At 42.4% G+C, this 24,227-nt stretch overlaps 1 protein-coding gene across 2 annotated transcripts in view; it reads right to left on the bottom strand.

The window, feature by feature from the left end:
* The window catches only part of ANTXR2 (ANTXR cell adhesion molecule 2), a 116,445-nt gene that overhangs the window by 41,180 nt on the left and 51,038 nt on the right, over positions 1-24,227 (bottom strand). Inside the window, exons 11-17 of one of the 2 annotated variants that reach the window (XM_075708909.1) lie at positions 19,906-19,984; positions 16,155-16,250; positions 9,889-9,930; positions 8,751-8,846; positions 4,534-4,701; positions 3,199-3,279; positions 2,267-2,268 (exon numbers count right to left, since the gene is read on the bottom strand). In XM_075708909.1, the coding sequence (XP_075565024.1) occupies positions 2,267-2,268; positions 3,199-3,279; positions 4,534-4,701; positions 8,751-8,846; positions 9,889-9,930; positions 16,155-16,250; positions 19,906-19,984 (564 nt within the window). The remainder of the gene's footprint in view (positions 1-2,266; positions 2,269-3,198; positions 3,280-4,533; positions 4,702-8,750; positions 8,847-9,888; positions 9,931-16,154; positions 16,251-19,905; positions 19,985-24,227) is intronic. The other variant, XM_075708910.1, reaches the window with a different exon arrangement.

Genomic DNA, 24,227 nt, shown 5'->3' with positions numbered 1-24,227 from the left:
TGCTTTGTAACATTAAAAAAGCTGAAAGTATTCTATAGTTCTGCTATAAAAATTCTTCTACAATTGGCTATAGATTTTTTTTTCCTTTTACCAGTCACGCATATTTGCATCCTGATAGGGCAAAATCTTAAATACAGGCACCATAGACTATTTGTGGACTTAAAAGACATTTGTGTGTATACATGTGCACAGGATCGGAATCTCAGCCACTGTCAACTGGCACAAAGCAACAAGGTCATACCAAGCGATTTGAAAAACCTTGACGATAACCTTTAGGTGTTGAACTACGAACCGGGAAAGAAACACAAGGATTTAGAGAAAAGAACAGGACCCTAACGCTCGCATTGCAAACCTGTGCCAAATTCTGTTCTCATGCAGTAACGCACTCCCTGGAAAAGGTGTTCCGGTACAGAAACAGTGGCAGACGCCTCTCCGCAGTGACATGGTAATGGCCCACGCATTCGGCTCTGCTTCCCAGCTGAACGTAACGCTCTGGGCTGAGGGTTGCCATAGCCTCACTTAAAACCCTCGGACACTTAACTGGTTTATCAGAGTACCCCAAAACTACTGTGGTTCATTATTCTTTGCCCCTTTTATAAAACAACGAAAGAAACTATAAACAGGAGTATGAACGCAGGGTAATGCATCATTTATAAATTATCTTGGTAGCGCAGAAAACAAAACATGGCTTTGAAAACAAAACCTCCTGCTGCGGACTCCGGTGTGTTTGATGGGAGCCCTTCAAAAGAGTTCATGGCTTAATGGAGGCTGTTTATGTGGGGACTTCGATCTGTACCTGCTGTCCCCTGTCACTCCCTGGAAACTTGGCGGCAGATGTTGCAGCGTTAAGTTGTCTCTGAAGTGGCTCTCTGTCCTCATCTCCCCACCACAACAGAGTCAAACTATATTAGATCTCTTTATTTGTGCCTGAGGCATGTTTGGGAGCGCAGCTGTGTCCACCCCCACTCTACCTTTAGTGTTTCAGCCCCCAGGCGGCAAATGTGAGACCAAAACTGTTCTGCCACTCTTAACTACATCTGCTGACAATCCTGCAGCCTCGCTGCAGGCTGCCGAGGACCTGTGCCTCCGCTCTAAACAGATGTCGGCGACAACCTGCTAGCTCACACCTGTACAAGCTTCTCTAACCTCACGGACTGCCAGTTGAAAAATTTATGACTCAAAGGACTTCCATCCACAATCAAAGCGTCTTGGCTCAACCGCGTGCAGCCCTCAAACTGGGCCACCCTCGGCATTACCTGGCAACATGGCAGAGGTGGGAGAGGAGAGAGAGAAGGAAGAAAAAGCTGGCTCTGCTTTGATACTTCACGCGTAAATTTCAATTACTTGATCAAGGACTTGAATTCAGCAGTGAATTCTTCTACAAATGGGAACTACCAAGTTCTTAAACAAGAAAAGAAAGAAGGCAAAACAAAACAACTATGTGGCTGTTGTCCACCGTAACGGTGCTTCCAAAGTAAGTGTGTGTACACGCGTCTCGCTGTACATACACGTGACTGCGCATCCGTTCACTGACTTAAACCCGTCAGGGATACAGCATGCCATCTCCACTTAGCAAGTCATGAATGAGTAAAAAGATTTAATTTTTTTTTCCCACCCAAGATATAAAACACCATGCCAGACAGAAATTGCACTCCTACAGTACACAGGTCACACCTTAACGACCACTGCTTTAGATTTTATTCATCAGTACAAATTGTACTCCTTTTTTCAGTGGGGATACTGAAGATTAGTGAGCTACTTCTCTGTTTTTCCTAAGCCAAGGTGTTAGTCAATGTCTTCCTGTCAAGTCCAGAGAAGGCCGACACCTGACTTCACAACGGCTCAGCAAAGGCTTCCCTGGCAGGCAAGTTTTACAGTAACTACCTGTCTTTATGGTCAGAAATCCTCAAAACAGGGCCTGACTGACAATTTTTTAACCTGTTCGGGCACCATTTCTTCTACGTTCCTATTTACATTGAAGTTACCTGTTAAACTGTATTGTACTGTGTATTTTGTACGTGGATTTGTTACTATTAATTCTGCTACATGTAACGTGCTTCATTCATGCAAACAGTAAATAACTTGCCAGTGTAACAACTAGAATGATAACACTAGTATTCGACTATGCTCCCTGTTTCCAGCATTGCACCTTGTCATTCTGCTTCTTCCAACACTTGTCCTTGTCTTAACTAAATCTCACCTTTTCCTCCTTCCTTCAGAACGGTACCAAACTTTGTCCCAGGAAAATAATCTAAATAGCAATTACCTCTCATTCTCTCAAAGGTAACTCCCTCCCTTTAATCCCTCTAATTCTTTTACGCCATCTTTATGGTGTATGTTGCAAAAAAATGTTTTCTTGCACACTACTGCTTTGTGGTATGAGAGGATCTGATCTGTCACGCCCACCTGGGGCCAGTTTGCTGAGAAAAACGTTAGAGGAAATTGCTCCTCTGCCTCTTGTGATGTGCCACAAACAGGAAGCTGAATGGTCCCAGTAGATTTGAAATACCTTGATGATAAATCAGGTCCTGAGATAAGTGCTAAGATTTAAAGTAATACTTTCTTAAGGAATAACCATTAGAAATACACAATCTAGCTTCACTCTAAGAGATTCAAATAACTACTCTACTTCCCAGTCATAGCCGTCTTTGTAGCGGAGGCCACTTGATCATGGGTCATGAGTGTACTAGAAGAAACGACTGTCCGAGAAACACGTTTCCTCACCTTTTTTTCTGTGAAAGTTGCCTTTGGCATGGAAGCGCAAAGCTATGTGAAGCAACTTGCATGAAAATTATTGGTGGTCACCTAAATGGATGTGGTTTTAGTATTCTGATAGCCAGACTCTACTCTTACAAATAGCTGGTTATAAGAAAGATTTGGCTTTTTGTTACAGAGAGCTTACACCGAATGAAGGGTGTGCTATGTTTTTGTTTTCCAGCTGAGCACACACAAAATACAGAATCCTTCACACTGCTTTCAGGAGATCTGTGTTTCTGCAACATTTCTGGGCTGGTGTGATGCATCTTTCAATACACTTTGTTTCCCCAACGTGTTATTTTTCCTGTTGTGCCATTCTTTTGGCTGCAGTGCTTTCTTTAGTTAAGGTCAGGGAATTTACCAGAGTTCAGCAGCTGCTAAAGCCTGGCTGTAACGTGCCCCGCTTTTGCCAACCATAATGAATACCCGCGCCACACAAACCTCATCTCCTTGCTGCGGTCGCATCAAAGAGACTCTGTCATACTGTCTTCGTAACAACGCCCACAGTGCATCGAGTCGACCCTGCGGCAACAGACCAACGGGACTTTCGTTACCATCAAATCAGTCAACGGAGAGCACACCACACCTGCGAAGTTACCGTCCAAGGAGATCCACAGAGAAATTTACTGGCAGAACTGAGCACCAGCTCCTTAGAGCCGGATAAGCAAAGTATAAACTTGGGCTGCATCGCCCACACCACACAGCTGTGGTGCTGCTCTTTCCCATCAATGAATGCTAGGTACTGCACGCTCGCCTCCCCTGGAAGCAGAGTGGCTGTGAGCGATCTAGAAGTAATACCTTCATTTGCCAATATTTTGTGCTGAACTGCTACGTGTCCACCTGGGATTTCTCCCACATAAATGTATTTGGTTTTACAGCACATACACAGCAAGTTCATCATTCTCGGGAAGCCTCGGAGCTGCTAGGCACACAGTATACAGCTGATTCATGCTGCGCGGTAAGTCCGCATGTAGCGAATGCAGCGGGTTCACTGTGAGCGCTCGGGCTGCCTGTGCGGAACACGCACAGCAGCTCTGACGCTTGTCAGAAGCATCCCGCTCCACACGGACGCGCTGCAGAGTTTGCGCGTGTGTGTGGACGACACGTCTTCAGGACTTTCTGGTGGTCAGACAGGACTTACAAGGAGTTGTAAAGACAGAATAGATGTATCCATACTCCCAGCTAAACCTGTGTATTCTCTGCTCTTACGCATTTAAAGCAAGGTATTTATGGACCCATCTTCAGTTTTTAAGCAGAGCTCGTGACGGGTTTGCAGGTGACTCATGGCATCTACATTTCCTCTACAGGGGAAAATGTATTTATTTTATGCCATTTGTTATGTTTTACTTCTTCATCAGACTTTTTGCATTATATCATTTTATATAATTCTTGGCTGTTCTTGGTAACGAGTATGTATGTTTAAAACTTAGTATAACAGCAACAAACTGTGTAGTTTTAGGCTTAATGTAGATATACATTGAGATAGACTAAATGCCAATAAAGCCCCCGTAGATTTTAGTACTCTTACTGTACGATATGTCCCTTTTTTGGGGAAAGATAAGAGAATGTGGCAGTAATGATGAAGTACTGCATCTAGGGCTAAAAACTGCTCCTGCTATTTATGCTGAGTAGGTGTTCACTTTGAGAATAGTACACTACACTTGAATGGGAATACTTGAAAAATAATGTGCAGTTCAGCATGCATGAGAGTGGTAAGGCAGACAAAATCCAGCCTTTAGTACAAAATGATTTTGTACGGAAGACTAAAAAGATTACCTTAATCGGCGTATACCACTTCTCCTGAATGGCTGGTGAGGTAGGCTTTGGTTTAGGTGGTTTAGGATGAAAAGGTTCTTCTGGTTCTTCTGGGAGTTTCACCACAGCATTTTTTGCTTTTTCTAATCTAGCCCCTTCTTCAGTGGATCCTTTATCACCCCAGCGAACCTAAGTAAAGCCAGAGTTCAGACGTGAATGCACTGTACGCAAAGGACAAGGAAACTGTTGCAAATGACAGAAGTAGCTGAAAAAGTTTAAATTTGGAAGAAGTTCTGAATAAACAAGAGGGGAGGCCCTAAGGAAAATGTTCCCTCTTCACTTTTGATGACAGGCGTTCTTAGTGAAATACGTTTGTAAATACGAGTCTCTCCGTAGTGAAAAGTCAAGAGAAATACTGAAAGAAAATTCTGCCGTGCATCACACAGGCTGTATAGGAGACAGGAAATCTGGGAAATCTCCTCTACTTAGTGATGTAAAAATACCATTTCCAGTTCTGATTTATCCTAAAATACCAGACCTTAATCTGGCACCGATGAAAGCCTAGATTTTTGTCACCTCAGATTTCCTAACACAGCACGTTTGTCGAGAACGCCATTTTAGATAGAAGGCACTACTTGAGCAAGTTTTAGCAAAAGCTCCTTGAAACTGCTCAGGTTTTCAAGTAGTTCTGCAAGCAGATACAGACTGGAGAAAACGCAGATGAAGCAGTTTAACCCGCATCGTAAGTAAATGTAAAACATGTAGCAATGTATATTTTATCACTGCCACAAGTACATTAAATACACACAAAGGGTTCAAAGAGAAGGGAAACCTGGATTATTGCTGTTGGTGAGACAAGCACATATTTTCATTTCCATAAAAGGTCGCACCTACTATGCTATAAAGAGGAAATACAGGAAAAAAACTTCCCTCTAGGGAAGAGATGATTTGTCTTGCTACAGTAATCTTATTTCATCTTGTAATTGGAAACACTGTGAGCAATTTGAGCAAGGATGTTTGCTGTATTGTGCAAAGACAAGACCTGTTACTTTATCATCCAAAAAGAGCATCTAAAAGCTACGGCTGGAGTTTGAAAGCTCTTAGTAAAACTGGCCTGGATTATTTTCAGTGCAAGACTTTCTAAATCGTGCCATCTGCTACAATCTAGTCTGTAAGGAGGACCTGATACACCTAAACCCGGGAAATTAAATTCTAACATTACATCTTGGGTAAACGTGACACGCTGACGAGTCATGAAACTGTTGCTGGAAAACAGCTAACCGTTACTGCAGGACTGCACCGGCATACTTGTTTTTTTCAGGGACCTCCTGACTGGAGATGCCAGGCATGAAAAGAGAAGAATCCAAGTAAGAAAAATCAGAGAAGACTGACCTTCCACCCCGAGGGAAAGAATTAAGAGCATCACTGCACACTGCTTGGTAGGTATATGTCAGTTCTGTCTTGCTACCTGCCAATTCAAGCACTTGAAAAGTAGGCAGAAAAACAGTGGGATGCCACAGCTCTCCCACTGCAAAGGGGCACAAAATCGTTTTGCTCACCAGGAAGAGGATATGCCCCTGGTCTTCCTTGTGCTACCTGGAGGGAGGGAGGGAGGGAGAAGACTGCTCCAGGTCTTGCTAGGGACGCTCTATAACGTGCCGGGATAACTATGACATAGGATGGGAGAAGGAAGCAGCCCGACTTCTTCATCCCCATCAGCGCCACATGCAGAATGTGCTGATACGGAAAGTGAGGAAAATACGTAGGCTAGCCAGAGTCCAGCCCCCTTCAGAAAAATGAAGTATCTTGGAGGAAAATGTTGTCATTTTATCACCAGCACCAAGTGGTTTTTACCTCTGTGATTTCAATGTAGAGAACGAGAGCAGCAAAATATGACAGAGCTTTATTTGGTCTGTAACACTATAACTCACCTTGGTAAAATACAGACCATCATTTCTTAGGAGGGGGATTGTTTTGAACCTTTCTGCTACTTTGAACTTTACTGTTTGGCTTGCTTAGTGATTTCTTTTTTCTCGCTGGGGAATCCTCTCTGCAATATTAGAATGGGCTTTCATGTCCAAGTAGGCCCTGCTGAGTCATTAAAATGCATCTGTATCTTTCACTGTGATCAATGGTACTTTTACGGTGTTTTTTATGAGGCTGTTAAAATGTATTTTAAACACTGTTAAAACCATTTAGAGATAGATGGTGGATTCCTTACTGATAAAATGACCTTCTCCGTCAGACTAAAGCGACTTCACCCGGAAGAAACCGGATTTGTGAAGTCTGACAACACAACTTTAACTTCAAAACTTAATGCCTGTAACGGGTGGGGTCTAGAAATGGCATCATAAAACCTTAAAGCAATGCCAAAAGGCAGAGTGAACAACCCTGGCTAAATTATTCTGGACTGTTGCAGAGGGGTGTAGCTAGTGGGGAAGGCAGGAGCGAGTGTGTAACGGGCCCCAGAGGGAATATAGTAAGCAAAGAGAAGTAGGATAGGAGCGGTAAGCAGAAGTTTACTGGTTCATTCTCTCTTTTTCTCTATGCAAGGTAGCTGCGAGAAGAATCAAGCTGCTGGAAGAATGGCAGAAGACTAGAGCACAGAGAGGCAATAAAAAATAGACGACTGCATTACCGCATGAACTGAAAACAGGGAAGAAATGTAATGACTAGTCCAGCAAGTTTGTCACTGGCCACAGCACAGAAACCACATTTAACTGTCAGGTAAGGAAGAACCTCCCTTTGACCCGCTCACCTTCATCATCTTGTTAAGACTGTTTTTGTTTTCTCTCTCGTTTCCACGCTTGCTCTGCCCTGATTCACCAAATGAGCAACGTGCTCTCTTGAGCCAGCGAAAGGTCCGATACCGCTCTGTCCGAACAGCTGGGAACGGGCTGTTAAGCCAGCGTTTCCCTCGGCCCCACTGCTACAAATGCTAGGGGACAGAGGTAAAGCTCCGTATTCAAGTGCTGAGGCATTTACGATGCGGCGCCCAACCCTGAAATCTGTTAGTACTCTCGGGTCCCAGAGGACAGAGAGACAGCTGCAGAGAATGAGGTGCCTTTCAAGAGCCCGTGATTGTGTTGTCAGCAATTTCAGCTGGTTTACATCTTTAGCCCTTAGTCCTTATTCTTATAAGGATTATAAATTCTTAGCACAGATGAAAAAGTTTTCTAACCTAATCATTACTTTCCTCTTCTTTGAAGAGGAAATACTGTATTTTTGCCACATGATGAACATGCATTTCTTTATGGTATTGATGTTACTTGTGTTCATGAGGTATCTATCGGATTTCTGTGTCATTGCACAAGATCCCATTTACAAACTGTAATGATTTAAACACTGGAACCCCTCCTGGAACTCCTCCTGGAGGCTCATCGTGGCTCCCATTAGAAATCCAGGCCTGTAATTCTTTATGAAAGTATTTTCTAGTTTTCCTCTGAAAAGCACTGCACAAAATGGGGGGTTTTCTTCCTAAATCTGAAGCTCTTCTAAACTAGCAATTCTGAACTGCTGAAGGAAACACGTATGAGCAATACAGCTTTAAACTTACATGTACTTCTGCTCCATTTAAAAAGAACTCAAGCAAAGCTGATTCTCAGGCCAGTACCTTTAAAGTTTCATCAAGATACATCAATATGGCCTAGGTGGGTATTTCAGACAGAGAGAGTTTCCTAGATTGAAGTTAAACACTGCAGAAAACTGCTTTGCAAATTCCATAAAGGCTGACTTGACTATAAAATCTGACATAAGGACGTGCCCATAAGGATGCACATTTTTCATTCTGTTTTAATTAACATGATGCTATCATGTCTCTTCAAAGACAGGCACTGTTGTCGCTGTGAGTTCCTTTGGGATCAAGCCTCTCCTTAGCATCACCATTGTCAGCGCATTTGGCTGGCCCACAGTTGGAGGACTTATGTTTCACTGTAATTTCTTCCAAAACATTCAGAAAAGGCTCTCACTCCCTCTTTCTCATTAGCTTGATGGAAAGAGCATGTCTTCAGGCAGCTATTTAAAGTTCCAGTCAAATGGAACTACTGAAAGCTGTTCTTTCATAGGCAAGGTCAAAGTTGTTCGATACGGTAAAAAATTTTACAAGGCTTATGTCACTGGGAAGCGAGCACACATTATGCCCTTGTATTTTCAGTACACTTTAAAAGTCTTTGTTTCCACCATTTGCAGCCTCAGAGAGCTTGTGTTTTCGTGAATCGGCATCTCTGCATCGTACAAACCTCCATCCTTTTAATTCCTCCAACTCCTCGTCCACCATAGTAGGAAGCATCCACTGTGGGCCATTTCTTGGTAGGCAAGGGCTCTTGTTCTTCTTCCTGTCAAAAAATTCAAATAACATTTACTTTAAAAAGATAACTCTTTTTTTCCCCTCACTAAGTGTCTTTTTAGTATATTTCACTAGAGTTCACAGAGAGTAAGTTTTCCCATGTTAGGTGTGAAAGATAAGATATTTAGGTTTCCCAAGTGTTTACCAATTTCCAAACAAAATCTGGTCATGCTTGGAAATATTTTTACTGTTTGCATGGGAAAGCATTGGTGGTGACCATTAGGAAGGTCCAAATGGGGAATCTAACTGTGTATTCTACTGACAGTCCTTCGTTTGCCTCATCCTTTTCCTTTCCACTAACGAAAATAAGCAAAACACACACAAAGAAAAGGATTTGCAGTGGCTTCTTCTACAGAAAATATAATGCCTTCGAAGAGCCAGATCATCAGCCCTACTCATTTGGATTCAGCAGACGGCGTTCAGCAGATCTGCAGATAAAGGTTACACTGCCGATCACAGTTTCCTAAGCCAACCTTTGTCAAACTCGCTCTTGGCTGCCTCAGCTCAACGTAGTGTGCCTTATCACGGGCCTAACTCAGAGTACGCTCAAGCAATTGGCTAAATCAGGACCAAGGGGCAAAAATACTGAGGACACCAGAAGATCCTCTAGTGCATTATTGCCCCTAAGAGGGAGAGAAATTCCCTTATAAGGGTTCTTCAATGTCTGGAATGCCAAAGCTGTGGGAAAACGCTGTTTAAATCATACATGAATCTTTTGACTGTTATACAAGAGCTACTCAGTCTTTCTGCTTTCGCTGCAGAATGGGAAAAATAATGTTCAACTATCTTGGGATAAAGCCCCTAAGTATCTCTGTGGATTTGAGCTTAATTCATGCTACACTGAGATAGATGACTGAGACAGAACAGAGATTTGGCCTTTGGCCATCCCGCTCTCAGCTTAAGGCTTCCCACAGGGCAGTTCGTTCTTCTTCAGCAGCTAGGACAAAGAGCCGGCTTTGCAGAACACGGGAGAGCACAGAGGATTGGTATCGTGTAACCAGCGCGATGAGCGAAGCACCATCATACCGTACCTCTTTTGGAGCTGGCGGAGGTGGAGGGGGATCTTTGATGACCTGAAAGAGCCAAACATATAAAAGCATAAGGAATTGCCTGGCAGCATCCAAAAGCCAACAGAAAATTTTAAGAGTGAACTGTTTCCATCTGAGTCCCCCACATCTGCTTGCAAACTGGCAACCGCTGCTGCCAAGTCCCTTGGGTATCGATTATCAAGGCCTTCTGGAAATTAACACCATCCGTCTAATAGAAAATAACATCAGTTGACTGGCAGACACTCTTTGGGCAGACGTGTCTGCCACTTTGCTTCCTGACCGGATAAGACTCAGTCATTCTAAGTAATAGCCAGTGATGAAACCCCATGGAGTTAATTAGCAAGCCTGGGAGGAAAAGCATCCCAAGGTCTATGTGAGGTCTTGCATAATGTTGGGCCAAGACGCCTGCTTCCTTGTGCCATGCCGCCGGATAATTTCTGGCCCAATGACAAGTGCGAAATGCCTTCTGGTAGCTCAGGCTTCACCTCTAGATGTCCAGATCATTTCCGCAGATCTTGCGGTTTAGATCTAATAATTTAAGCATGTATCTCCTTCACTGTTCAGTGTGGGGTGCCTGCAAGTGGGAGGTACACTCACAAGGTTTTTTAAACCGTTTCTAGATAAGGCCCGCTCTTAGGATAATTCACTTACACCGCTATTTAAACCTCTACCAATAGTTTCTTCCTGTTCTCTTTCTCACACACATACTGTAAATCTCAGGGAGTTCCCTGGTACTGACAGGAATCCAGTGAACTGTACGGGGGGGAGAAGAGGAAAGCAGCAAGCCTCTTAAATGATTAAGGTGAAAACTGAATGCACAGCTGTTCTTCCACAAGAAAAGCAGGTCTGTAAGCTAAAAAGAAGTACTTCAGTGATATCAAGTAATTTTTTGTGCTTGAATATTGTATAGAAATGACTAAAAAAAATACCCCATAAATATAAAGGGGTCTGTTTCTGCTGTGCCTTAGTGTTATACCAACATAACCAAAACTGTCTGTGATGACAAACACCTAAATCTCCTAATACAGGATAAAGTACCTTAATTGAAATAAGCCTTATTTTATTCACTCTGTGCTATTAATTATAGTACTTGCATTTGCTCTGCCACTGCCTATGAATAATGTCACTGCACAGACGTATAGCATCATACATAAAAGAAACATATTTTTCTTGACCAATATTCAAGGGTTTTCCTTCTTGATTTACATTCCAAGTCCCAGTGCCACCAAGACAGTTACTCATTACTGCCTAAACAAGCTATGGACTTTTAGCACGGGATACAGGAAGTCTATCAAATAAGAGAAGTAAGTTATGGCACCCTTGGAAACGTTTTTCCACAGCACTTCAGGTTTAAGATACTGAATCATTCATCAAGCAAGCTCAGCGTACTTTGAGTGGATTGGAAAGTCAACTGTGGATTTTAACCAGACATCCCTTTGCTGCTATGATGTTGCATGTCTTCAAATATTTCTGAATACTTTTTCTTCCCACCCATCAGGAATTTTCAGAATACTTAACAGAAGTCAACTATTTAATTAGTGAAACATTCCTGAGAGCCAGATTGGAATTACTGCCCTAACTTTACAAGAAACAACAATACAGAGGGATCACGGGATAGATTCTGAGAGATACTTGGATGCTGAGCAAGATTTTCCAAAGCATGAAGATATTTAATTCTCACTGAAAGCAATTACAGACTGGAAACGGTAAACCGGTACTTCCAATATATTAAGGGTCACCTTATCTTATTTAATTCCCATTCTTATTTCCCTTTTGCCTGTCTCTAACGATTATCTCAAAAAAATGTATTTCGCTGCCAAGACTGTAAGCTGTACGGGGGGGAAAGGTCTAGCTAGGTTGTGGATTTATATAAATACATATTAAATGGTATTATCACTTCGCTTTCTATAGTTCTGCAATCCTTAAGTCTTGCAGTCTCTCCTGAGCAAAGACAGCTTTGCACAGTAAACTTCTTTGTGGTGCATGCTAAAGTTGGCTTGGGCCCTTGATATTTATGGAATCAAAATTTCTGCCCCAGTGAATCAAGAAAAAAATCTACTTGTTGGACCTCACTGGGCTTCAAAAGTCACGAGTCAATGACAGTTTTTGTTTGACTCCCTGAGCAAAGGATCTAATCCTATGCCAGCTGCTAAACTCCCTGAAGTTATAGGGTAAACTTGATTTGAAGCTAACCAATACATTAATTAGCTGTTATTTCTAATAGCTTCAGAAAATGAAACTTGCTTTAAATGTGACAGTGGTGTGAGAAAATAATCTGCTTTGAGTAGCAGATACTCACCCCTGCTGACAGAAGTGGAATGTAAATGCCTGCATCCTTATGTTTCCACAGGCTCCTCGCACGCTCCCTCTCTCTCTCTCACACACGTGCACATACAAAGATTATTTTCAGTCTTGTGTGATATTTCAAGTGAAATCAGTAGAAAGCCATTTTAAAAAAAGAGAAATCTGAGGAATCCATGCAGCTTTGGCAGAAAACAATGCAAATGTGGCATGAAACTGCACATACTGAAGATCATAATACTGCAAATTGATTTTTGCTGAACTTGATTCAGATTGTTTAAATACGGAAGATTCTGAATAATGCTGCTGTCTCATTAACTCCATGTAGAGATGGATTACTTCCTAATTTTGTTTTGTTTTGTTTTATCATCATCATCACCAGGCAAGGCTGCATCTCATTTATTTAGTTGCAAAGAATGAAGACTCGAGTTTGGAGGAGAGCCAATTTCTTTCTTTTTTTTTTTTTTTTTTTAAAAAAGGGAAAGGAAAAAAGTTAGTTGCTTCAGGCAACAGTCCCTTTGATCTGCTCATTAACACTTTTCAAATGTTCGCGTGATGTGGGCATTAGGAAATGTCAGCACCAGAGCCTGAAGCCAGCTTGATGCGATCATATGTTCTGATATTGAGGGAAGAGTGAAAGAACTGTCAACAGTGAACTGCCTTGAAAAAGAAGCGGGGGGGGAGAAAAAGAAAAAGGAGTCCCCATACCCCAACCTGTAAACGTACATGGACCTCACAGCAAGGAACGCTGTCAAGACCGAGTCCTAGCGAGGACGGAGTGGAGCGCCCGAACCACCGGAAGCTCACCGCTCTGCCTGCAGGCAGCGGGGATTACACGCTCGCGTGGCTCCAGACGCTCATTCTGTTCTGTCCGCAACATCTTTTGTGCCTCTCTCTTCCATTTGATTCAGAAGCATGGGATGCTTACGGGGTTTGAGGGCTGCTGCTTTCTTCCTTGCTCCTGTTCTTTGTCCCATGGAGCCAGATGCTCCACTCTGCCAGGGAAGCAGACTCTGAGGGAAGGGAAGAGGGGGTCCTGTCTGGCCCTAATATGCTGCCTCTCCCGTCAAGGACACTGGCACCAAAGCCCAAAACTACGTAGCCAGAAGTGGCAATAACAGGTAATGTGAGAACCTCAGATGCAGGAGAGAGGGAGAAGAATGGAGGCGCTGTATAATGATCTGAGGAAACGGATGTCAAAACAAAAAGAAAGGAAGAGTCAGGTTTTGGTAATAAGTTCAATGCAACAGTATGTGGTTTTGGAACTCAGTATTGTTGTAGCAACGAGTCCTAAAATTACCTTTTCTTTTTAAAGAAACAAGTAATATCCATGAGAGGTGGGAGGAAACAACAGAGGGCACTAGTATTTAAAGTGCCGTGGTTCTATTGCTCTCACAGAAGTCAGGCTGCTTCCTAGTAGTACCTTACCAATCTACAGCTCAAGACTTCCCTAGAAATAGCCCGCTACTCCTGTACCAAACACTATATCCAGAAAAGATGCTCAGGCTAAGTTACTGTCCCTTAAAGTAAGCATCAGGGAGGAACACACTGAAGCCCAAGGTGAATCAGAACCAAGGGGCGTTTTCTCACAGCTCAGCGCACCAATTTGTGGAGATGTAGCTCCACGCAGGAGATCAGCCCAGACAGAACCCTAAGCCTTAATGCCACGGTGCATCTTTGGCACCCAAGGTGGTATCTTTGCTCTGCAGTTCGTTATAAAGGGCGTCTATTTTAGTTAATTGGGTCCTAGCTTAGGTATCCATCCCTCCACAGCTCTGCGTTATGTGTTGATGTACACCTGTAATGTAAACTGAACTCCTCTCACTTACAACAGGCATAGGCTGGTGCAGCTAATATTTTAATGTATTATACTGGCATACCTACCAAAAGGGCTGGAAATTAATACTACAGAACTATACATTTGACTTCTTTTTCATGTAGGACTTTGACATTGAAAAAATTCAGGAAGCACCTTATTGATTGTCATTACAGAGCCACCACTGGAAAGAGAATTCCTGCTCTCAAGGGACTGAGGTACTGCAGTTGCTCTTTACTGTAATGAAAGGAAAATGCATAGTATATGAAGTTTTACTATACCATGGGAGCTGACCACTGACGAGCGCTGACTTCTGAACACTGACCGATGTGAAGGGTATTTTGATTTTTTTCACTAGGTTGTACATGTGTAAACCTGATGCAGAAAAAACACCCCATCCACTTGGCAAACGATTAAAACTGCATGCGCAACTGAATATGATGCGATCAACTGCACTTCCGACTGTAAAAGACTGATTCTGGGCTAAAGTAAATTAGAGACACATGGGTTATGTTCTGGCAGTCATATTCAGCTAGTGACAAAACCCAGAGTTTTAGTGAGGTAACTCGTTCCGAGAGCTCTGACAAACTAAAGGAACATTAGGTTTCCTGGTATCAGTCAACTCAAGTGTTTGTCTTGGGGAAAAAAAAAAGAAAACCTTGAAAAGTCAGGAAAAGGACAAAAGCAAAGCAGCTGCTTTCAGAAGAGCAGCTCTTGAGAAAGGATGTGATGATCCCTCTCAAAAACTATGAACAAGTAGTGATACAACTCACTCCAAAGTATGTCTGTCATTAGCTGACAGGAGACACTGAAAAAAAGTTACTTGGCTTCACTTAAGGATTTAAATTGTATTTTATATGCGTATTTTTACAAGAACTAGACTTTGAAACACAAAATGTTTGCTCTTCTACCAGCATAGGTAGGAGTCTGCTGCAGTATTATTTCCTTCGTGTCCTCCATCTCCCTTTCACCCTGCCCCAGATGACAGATCTATGTGAAATGGCTAGCTGTAGCTGCTTTCTACAGACAAAGTGTAGAAACTGTGTGAAGATGGTCTGTGAATCAAGGTTAGCCAATTTTTTTAAAATAATAGTAAGCTTTCTTCTTACTGACTTTGAATCTTCCTTCTCCACAGGAAGGCTCATGATGTAAAATGAAGTTGAAGTAAAACAACTAACAGACAACCTCCCTAGATCTCTGATGGGACTGTTCTGTGGAGAATGAGACAGAAGAGAGTTATCGTCTTAGAGAAGAGCTCGTAGTTCTTGCCTCAGGAACCCCAGACCATGAGGATGCAGACGGGGGCTGAGGACTTCTTGCCCTAGGATAGCCGGGGGCCTGACGGACTACACCAAAGCTTTTGATTACGTAGGCCTTGGCATAGTCAGGCGAGAAGGCCAGTTCTGCTGCTGCTTTAGGTTCCAGAAGCCTGAGACAAGACAAGGAATACAATAACAGCCTGGAAGCAATCTCCACTTCCCAAGTCTTCAGCGCTGTCATTGAACAGGGTAAGTAATAAACGTCACCAATTTAAAAACCCCAACACACAAGGAGATGGAAGGCAAGTTAGTGAAACAGCATTGCTGACTGCTGGTAGAAGGATAAGGAGTGCACCCAGATGAAGAGAGATGCAATGTGTGCAAGGGATTATTAAGACAGTATGGGATTTCCAACTTGAGAGCCCATAATGGACTACAAATCCCCATTTAAGTGATAGTACTTCTAAAATGGTCCTTGATTTCAGGATAACATCTGTACACCGTTATGGCCAACAACTTTGAAGTAATAGAGAAAAGGCTTTTATCAAAGATTTCACAGAAATGTAACATGTGCTCACTCAGCAGAAAGCCAGCGAGCAGCACACCAGCATGCTGATGCTGGTTCATGTGTGTGCAGGTCTCAGAAAGCCAGAAGCACTGCTGAGAGAGCAGTCCACAGTGTTGAAGCTGGTCTCTTCTTCCATTTATTGCCTATTACTAACGAAAGAAAACTCCCTCAACAGATGGCTTATGTCACACGTAGTTCTCCTGTTACTTAACCTATTTCCTACGGTATCCTTGTTTCCCGACATGGTATGAGCTATAATCATGAGTCACGCATCCAGTGACTTTTTCTAATGGTCTTTACTCACCACTTTGCAGCAGAGGGGCCAGAACCACCAGAGCAGACCGAGTGCCGCTAACAGTAACAGCACAAGAACAGCGATAAGCGCCGCTACTCCACTAGACTGCAAAGAAAGCAGGAAGACAGTGTCAGTGGATGTTGTAAGTCACTACTGCCTGGTTTTCCCACTCACCCCAAAACAGCTTCCTACTGACTGATGCAAATCCCAACCAAATTGTTCCCACTCGTCGGATCCTATTCTTGCCAACAGAGAAACTCCTCACAAAGGATGGAGAAGCGGGTCTCAGCCAAATTCCTATTTGGCACAAGTTCAGTGACACCCTCCGTTGTAAGTCTCAGTTCCACAAGTTATGCAGAAGGTAAAGCAGGATGCTTCAGCAGGAGCTGCCTATCACAATCGGTGATGTATCAACACTAAAAAGAGGGAGGAGGTGGCAACATACTATTCACGTTTCTCATTCTCTCCATATTCTGGAGCCTGCAAGTCTCAAGTATGCTGAGGGACTGAACACAGCGTGCTGAACGCAGCAGTACTGATGGACATATTAAATGGAAAATGACAAAACTTTGAAAACTACTTTTTTCTGCCTACCTGTAAACCTAACTTCAAAGTAAGTCATTCAGTCATGGGTAACAAGCCCACCTTGCCCCAGTGCAAGCCAGGATTGTATCTGCTGAAGTCAGTGGATTCATTTTGATGTAAAACTGACATCCTTGAGGTAAGAATGAGGCCCAAGTTGAAGAAAAGAAAGGGTACATGGACCGCTAAGAAATGAGCTGTTAGACACAAACAGGGAAGTCTCTTTTTAAGCCTGTGGATGAGAGGTGCCCTTCTCCTCCCATGAGGACATAGGTCTGTGCGGATTGGTGGGAGGGTGGAACGTTAAGGAATCTCTACTAACATATAAGGCTTTATGCTTATTGCCCACGCATCTGGGGCATTCACGCTGTACAGACTATAGCACGCTAAATCCCTGTAGTAGAGCTATTTGCAGCTGAAGCCACCGTCCTCAGAAATTCTGAACGAGTGTTACTGCTTCCAGCACCACCTCAAACCCACATTCTGTAGGTGCTTTTATTCTTACACTTGGTGTTCTGTGCTGGTTTAGCACAATGCAGAGAAAAATGCAAATGAAAATAGAAGTTAGTCAGACTTCAGCTGGGGAAAAAGCAAAGGAGGGACTCCCAGGGAATCACTAAGGCTGGAGTACAGCGTGAGTAATTCTGTCTACGTGAGAAAAGCTGTACTGGAGATACACCATTGCAAATGGAAGGTGACACAGAGCTTTATCCCAGGTACCGGTAGGTGAGTGAGGCATACGCATTTACGAGAAACAAGTAAGATGCATGCCTCGGTGCCTAAATGCAACATGGTTTTTGTTTGTTTTTACTGCAGCAATGTGTGTTTGCTAGGGGAGGCTGTAACTTGTAACTCTTATATACCAACTAGCCATAAGCTGCTCAGCTATCGGAATTAGTGGAACAATTCTAGCAGTGACCCATTTCTTGCAGTTGCCCATCTGCTACTATGGAAACAGCAGTTCTCCTTGTATGGAGCTGTCTTTGCTGCAACATGTATGAAAGGAAAAAAAAAAAAAGGCAAAAAAAAAAAGGATAATCAGAAGTACGACAGTTTTTACTGTCAATGCACATCTGTACTCACTTCTGTTTCTTGTTAGTGAAAACTTTTGACCGCAGAGAAGTACTGTTAGAGTACAGCAGAGGGGAGACCCAGCAATTTGGTATGATCTGCTTTGCATCAATGCTTTGTTTTTACCTATCTGTTCAATCTTAGCAATTTTTAAGGGGGCATGGGGACAGAATTAACATGTGCTGCTTTCTCTGAAAGGACTCAGATAAAGAGAAAAGCAGTCTACAGTTACTCTCCAGCATCCTCCTGTGACTGTACTGTCCTTACATCATCATGCCGAGAGGCCGCTTCAGCGTGCTTTGGTGTAAGACTGAAATGCTTCCGAATGACAAAGAGGCCCTTAAACAGAGAAACAGGATTTGGGTTGTGTGTGTGTCTTCAGCTTTCTTCCTCAAACTGAAGGGCTGAAGTGAGATGACTCCGATTTCTACAGTTATCCAAGTATTTAGTTCTTAAATGAACAGAAGAAAAATGTCTCTTTTTTTCTCTTTTAGGTTAATTACCTACGAGCGATAAAAATACTGTTGGAAAAATACATACTGATGAGCAGAAGGTACTGTTCTGTATGCTTCTGTGCCTGACAGGAAAGCTGCACTGAAGTCACACTTTAAATGAGACCAATTTAAAGAAACACGGTATCCGTGCACAGCACGTTTTCAAAACCTCCATCCCTACCTTGTGGTCTTGTGTCTAACTGCAAAAATTTTAACTTGTTCTGCCTATGTAATACAGAAGACAGAAGAAATTAATGGAGAGCAGAAATGTGAGGTTAGAAATATTATATGTTAAGTTAGAAAAGTCACTGACTGCGTAAGTGTGTGGTTTATCCTGGAAGCTGTTTTTGACTCTTTTCTATAAGCCTATGATAAAAATATAGCAGGATGTTCACACTACCTTAAGCCTAGGCTTAACTTAGTGATAAAAATATAGCAGGATGTTCACACTACCTTAAGCCTAGGCTTAACTTAGGTACTCCAGCCTGTGTCCCCTCATCAACCGAGTTGAGAGCCTATACTCCTTGTTCAGGCACCAAAGTTAGGTATCTCAAGTTACGTAGCATTAGTATCCTCCTGTAGGATTATAACCACTTTCCATACCCAGGCTGAAGCCCGAAGGTTCTGCCTGCTCAGCTTCAGCCTGCTCCCACCGATCCTGCTCCGTGGAACTGTGCTGGAATGGGACCCCAGGTGACTGTGTCACACCTGGCTCCTATGACACAATTATATTTATAGTGAGCAAGTCTCTGATGGCATGGAAGCTTCCCAATATTTTGAAAGCTACAGCCGCACACTGTGCTAAAGGCATTTGTTGTAATATATTTAGCAAAATACAATTCACAGGCTACAGAAAAATAGAAGCCCCACACAGACAAGGAACACACAGACACTGCTTGGATCTCCGGGCAGAGCCGGCTGAGGTAGCCTGGGAGAGGAGGAGAATTCCAGTGCTTTCTCTCTACATATAGTTGTGCATATGGTCTAAATCAGCAGCCCCTGAAGCAGCTAGCAAAACAGATGCAGCAGCAATGAAAGCAGAAATGCTTAAAACAGAGCCTTTGTCAGAAAGCAAAGGTAAATCTCCAAGCCTGCCACATAAGAGATGGCTTTCCTGTGTTATCAGGAAGTCTCAGATGATGCACGTGGCCTATACTTCACTTAGGTGGAATCCTGCAAAAAAAGTTCTTCCTAAAATAAAGCCACCTTAATAGGAAGAATTAAGGGAACTGTTTTATATAAATGGCAGAAAAAAAATCTTGTCTGTAACCCCACACACACTTCATCAGGGAATTCAGAGCAGCTGAAAACTTTGTTGTGCGTAGTGATGTTACAAAACAGATTCTAAGCATGTCTCAAAATACAGAGAAAGCGACTTAGGGCATACATATGTAGGCACCTACGTACTAAGAAATCGTGTATCATTAAATTCTGTACATACTGTAGGTGTCTGCACAGGTACTTTTTAGTTAGGTGGATTTGTGCGTTCTAAACATTTAACGGGACTTGCCATGCATTGAGGTTCTCTGCACTGGGAGGTCATGCAATGGTAAAACCAAACGAGAAAGTGGATTTCAGGATTTTATATTGAATGATGTTAGCCATTTACTTACACACTCTGAAGCGGTGATCGTTAATGAGCTGGACATGAAAGATTGCCCTTCATTCAAACTCACCAAAACTTCCAGAGTTCTGGAAATAAAGAGGAAAAAAAAAAATCAGCAGCCATAAAACAGTCAATAAAAATGCATACATGCTACGGATGCATTTGTACGTACAGACCCTGTTCAACAGACAAGGTTTTTCCAAGAGAGGAAAATGGGAGCCGGGGCCTCTGAGCTGCACTAGACATCAGAAGTGACGTCACAGAAATCCCAAAGCTAACGTGATGAATACTTTGTGCTGTCGCTTCTAGGAACCTCTAATGACTTTTAAGCGGTCAAGATACACGGCTGCTACAGGGTTGGACCTTGTGACTTTCAGAAATGAATTTTTGGTCATTTCAGACTGAGCTTTCTTTTCCTCGACTTATGCTGCTTAAAATGAACAGTACAGTCTCCCGCGGGTACTGTGTTGGTTACTATTTGGAAATAATTGTAGTCTTCTCGATAGAGAGCTAGCTGAGTAGGGAATATCCCTTCTGTACTCCACGTAGCATAAAATACTCCAAAAAGTTTTACATAAAATAAATTGAAGTTCTGCTGTAAAAATAACATTGTTTTATCTGTTCCATAAACATCTCTGTAGTCATATGCAGACATTATGGATAAAAATGTCGGATAATTATAAATGGTCGGATAATTATAAATGGTCAAGACTTCCTATAAATAGTACATAAACACTGCATACAAATAGTACGTGGTTTACATTTTACAAATTAACCCTAGAAGAAAACAACACATGGTGAATGTTAAACATAAGAAGACTCTTCAGCTTCTCTGGCTTGGATTCCCAGGATTCAGACAGTTTATATTATGCATAGATGTAATTAAATAAAAATATAGATATCCATGAACTAAAATGATTAATCATTTATACCGTTCTTATATGTCATGAATTTTTATTCTGGCACAAATGCTTTAGTCAATATGGAGTTCAAAGCTATTTTAACTAATTTGGCTAATTTCTTTTTCAGTTTTAGTAAAAATGAAGTAGGTTGCTTCCGCTAAACTCATTTTTAAATGATCTGTGTTATGAATAATTGATCTAACAGAAAGAATAACTCTAATTTACTTCTAATTATTACTGGAATAAGTGAATCAGAACAGATAAAAAAATAATTCCCTTACAACACACTAAATAAAGGAAACTATACCAAAACTTTTGTTAGTGATGATTTTTTTAAATGTGATGCTTTTTCTTATTTTTTTTTTTATTTTCAATGTTTTGCTTTGCCACTTTAATGAGAAATGCTGTGGGAAATTTTAGCATGACAATTCTGCTCGAGTTTGACTGGCAAAACAATCCTATTGACTGCAGCGAGAGAAGATTTCGTGCCGTGCCTTTTCTTGATCGGAGAAGCACCTAAGTACACGCTGCACTGCTGAAGCACGGCCCAGGTCCTGACAGGTGTCCCTGAAGAAATTTGTGTTTTTAAACTCTTAAACCTTTTGGAGATTTGCGCATCATAACCACATCACACGAAGCATTCTTCTGTCCAAGTCACTAACCTACAGCCCAGTTACATTAACGTGAGTCCGGTGTCCTGGGGTCGCATCCTTTCGCCCCCTGGTCATACCACGGCATTAACTACGCCTGCACAGGTGTAACTGAATCACAGAATGGTAGAATATCTCAAGTTAGAAGGCAGTAACTGAATTCAGCCCATAAATACTGAAGAATCCACAGCACAAAGAAGTATTTTTGGATGGCAACTTTTCAGTTAAGCACAAATTCAAAGAGATTCAAAGATTAATCTCTTAATGTTTCATTTTCCCCCATTAGCCTTGTCTTTTTAAAGCATGACTTGGAGAAACACGCCGCAGGCTCCGCACCAAGTTTTGAACTTGGTTACGCCCGAGAAAGGGCATTCATTGTGGTCACGTTTCTTGGACATAAAAGCTATTCAACCTTTCTACTTTTATTGAACTTTCTGAAGTCATGGTGGGTGCCTTCCCACTGACTGATGCCATAACTGGGATGATATTGCTTGGTTCAAAGCCTGCTAGCACGAAGAACCCTTCCAACTGCTCTTAAATCCAAATGTAGTACACCAAGTAATTTTGATTTTTAAATTAACGTACCACGTTCTTTAAGAACCTAGATCCTTACGTACCTTCTGCATTGACTTTATTTCCAATCATATTTTAACTGTGTCAAAATACATTGTAGGTTTTCTTCAGCTCTTTTATCTTTGGTTGGAACTATTTCTGTAGTCTCTTGTCAGGCAAAACTCCCACTGAGATCAAAAATAATTCTGCCTGTGCGTTAGTGAAGACCTGCTGGATTTGGCCAGTAACATCTGACTACAGTTGCTGCCAGCTACTGGCGTTGAATTTCCAAAACGCTTTCAGATGCTCACTTTTTCCCCATTTCATTTAAAAAAAAAAAAAAGGTGAATGTGAATTCTCCATTTCCTGTGGGGTTTTTTTTCTGCTATCTAATCTACTCCCTTTGCTGCCTGGCGATATCATCCTTCCTCCTGACCCGCGTGTGTTCTTGTCAGTCAGGAATATTTTCTAACATCATTTCACAATGTGTTTTATCCTCTCATGATGTGCTTCCACCAGTCCCAAACCCACGTGGTTGAAAAAGAAGATGCATCGGTGGCTGGCTACCGTTGCCAGCACTAGCAGGCACTATCTGAAGTGTCATATACTCAGGCTCATGTGCTTTTCAGATGAGCAACTGGGAAAGAAAACACATTTGAAACTTCAGAAGAGAAGTAAAGTACTGTTGAGGCATGTTCTCACTATGCTAGCAGTACCTCTAACTGCTACTCCTGTTTCATTTTATTCTCCTGTATAAGCAAGCCTACACCACAAACCTGCTAAGCCCACAAAAATGGTAATATAAATTATTTCACACAGATCTTCATAAAAGTAGGCTTCTACAGATCCCTTAGTTCTTTAGGAAACAAATTACTCCTTTTGCAGCAATGCCTCCTATACTCACGACGTCCAGGCTGCCCCCCCACCCCCCTTGACAGATTTGCCGGCAAAAATCTAGGGGCGCACCATGGCTTACCCTGAAGGTGGATACTCACTAAAATACTGCATTTCACGCTAACCGTTTCAGTGTATGAGAGAGACAGCGTGTCTTAGGAATTCCTGGACCTGTGACTTGGGTGTTGGGCTTTGTTGGCTTCCCTAGAAAATGTCCAGCTTTCAAGACTTAACAGTCAATCCCGTTAATCTTCTCACTCCGTTTCTCTCTTACACATTAAAGCTTGAAGCAGAAGTCACCCTTTTTTTCTTCTACCTTCCCTGTGTCGTGCAGCAAGCTACATACTCCTGCGGCAATACGTGTTATTTTCTTAGATCTGTATGGACGGTTCTCTCTTGCCTTCGTATGGACCATCCGCATTAGTCTCTTTCTAGGAGCGTTCTGCAGCTACCACACTGACGCTCCTCAGTCAGGGCAACGCCTCTGTACACCATCCTGGCCATACAGAAGGCCCCAGAAAAGGGCACCGATAAGGCGTGTGTCTAAATGAGAACTGGGCCCACAGCTCGCTGGCTCCCACGGACTGTGGTAAGAGCAGGTTTCGAGTCCCTGGTGCCACGTGCCACCTCGCTGCTGTCGAGCTGTGCACTGCCCCGACCTTCAGCTGTCACACAGCCTGACAAATATCCCAAGCATCAGGCTCACTGAACACATCAGCTGTCAGCACAGATACAGTGCAGTAGGAACAACCAGTTTCCCTATCAACTTCCATTCTGATACACAGCTGCAGGGATGAGCCATTTGAGACTTTCATAGGAGTTGATCATACTCGCTCACTTCTAGAAGCCACAGAGTGAACTCATACAGATAATCACCTTATCTTCAAAAGGATGAACCTGTCAACATACAAAATCACATCTTCCCTGAAGTTGTCGTGTCTCTAGGGTATTAAGAAAGGTGGGGTTTTTTCATTTCTTTAGCATCCACCTGTTTGACGGGCTATGTGTACTTCTGATTCTTATAAACACCACCTCTTCAAATTTGAAGTTCCAAAAACCAGGTCCCCTGTTTGTTCTACTCACTCAGTCACAGATACCACAGAGAAAACCATATACATAAATACATCTAGTGTTTACTAGTAACTGCCCACATGTGTGAGGCCTTTAGCTCAGCACTCTGCATAAACACTAAATATTTTGAAAATAAAATTACATGCAGCAGTGATTCTATTTTTTGGGCATGTTCATTTCCCACTAGTGATTGTCAGTATTCTGTCAGGTTCCTTCAGAAAAGCTCAAATCAGCTCAGAGCTGAACCAGGCTATGTCACC

The sequence above is a fragment of the Pelecanus crispus genome, chromosome 4, assembly GCF_030463565.1.
Source record: "Pelecanus crispus isolate bPelCri1 chromosome 4, bPelCri1.pri, whole genome shotgun sequence".
NCBI classification, from domain to species: domain Eukaryota; kingdom Metazoa; phylum Chordata; class Aves; order Pelecaniformes; family Pelecanidae; genus Pelecanus; species Pelecanus crispus.
The sequence above is the reverse complement of the archived record's forward strand: the minus strand, read 5'-3'. Positions and strand labels throughout refer to the sequence as shown.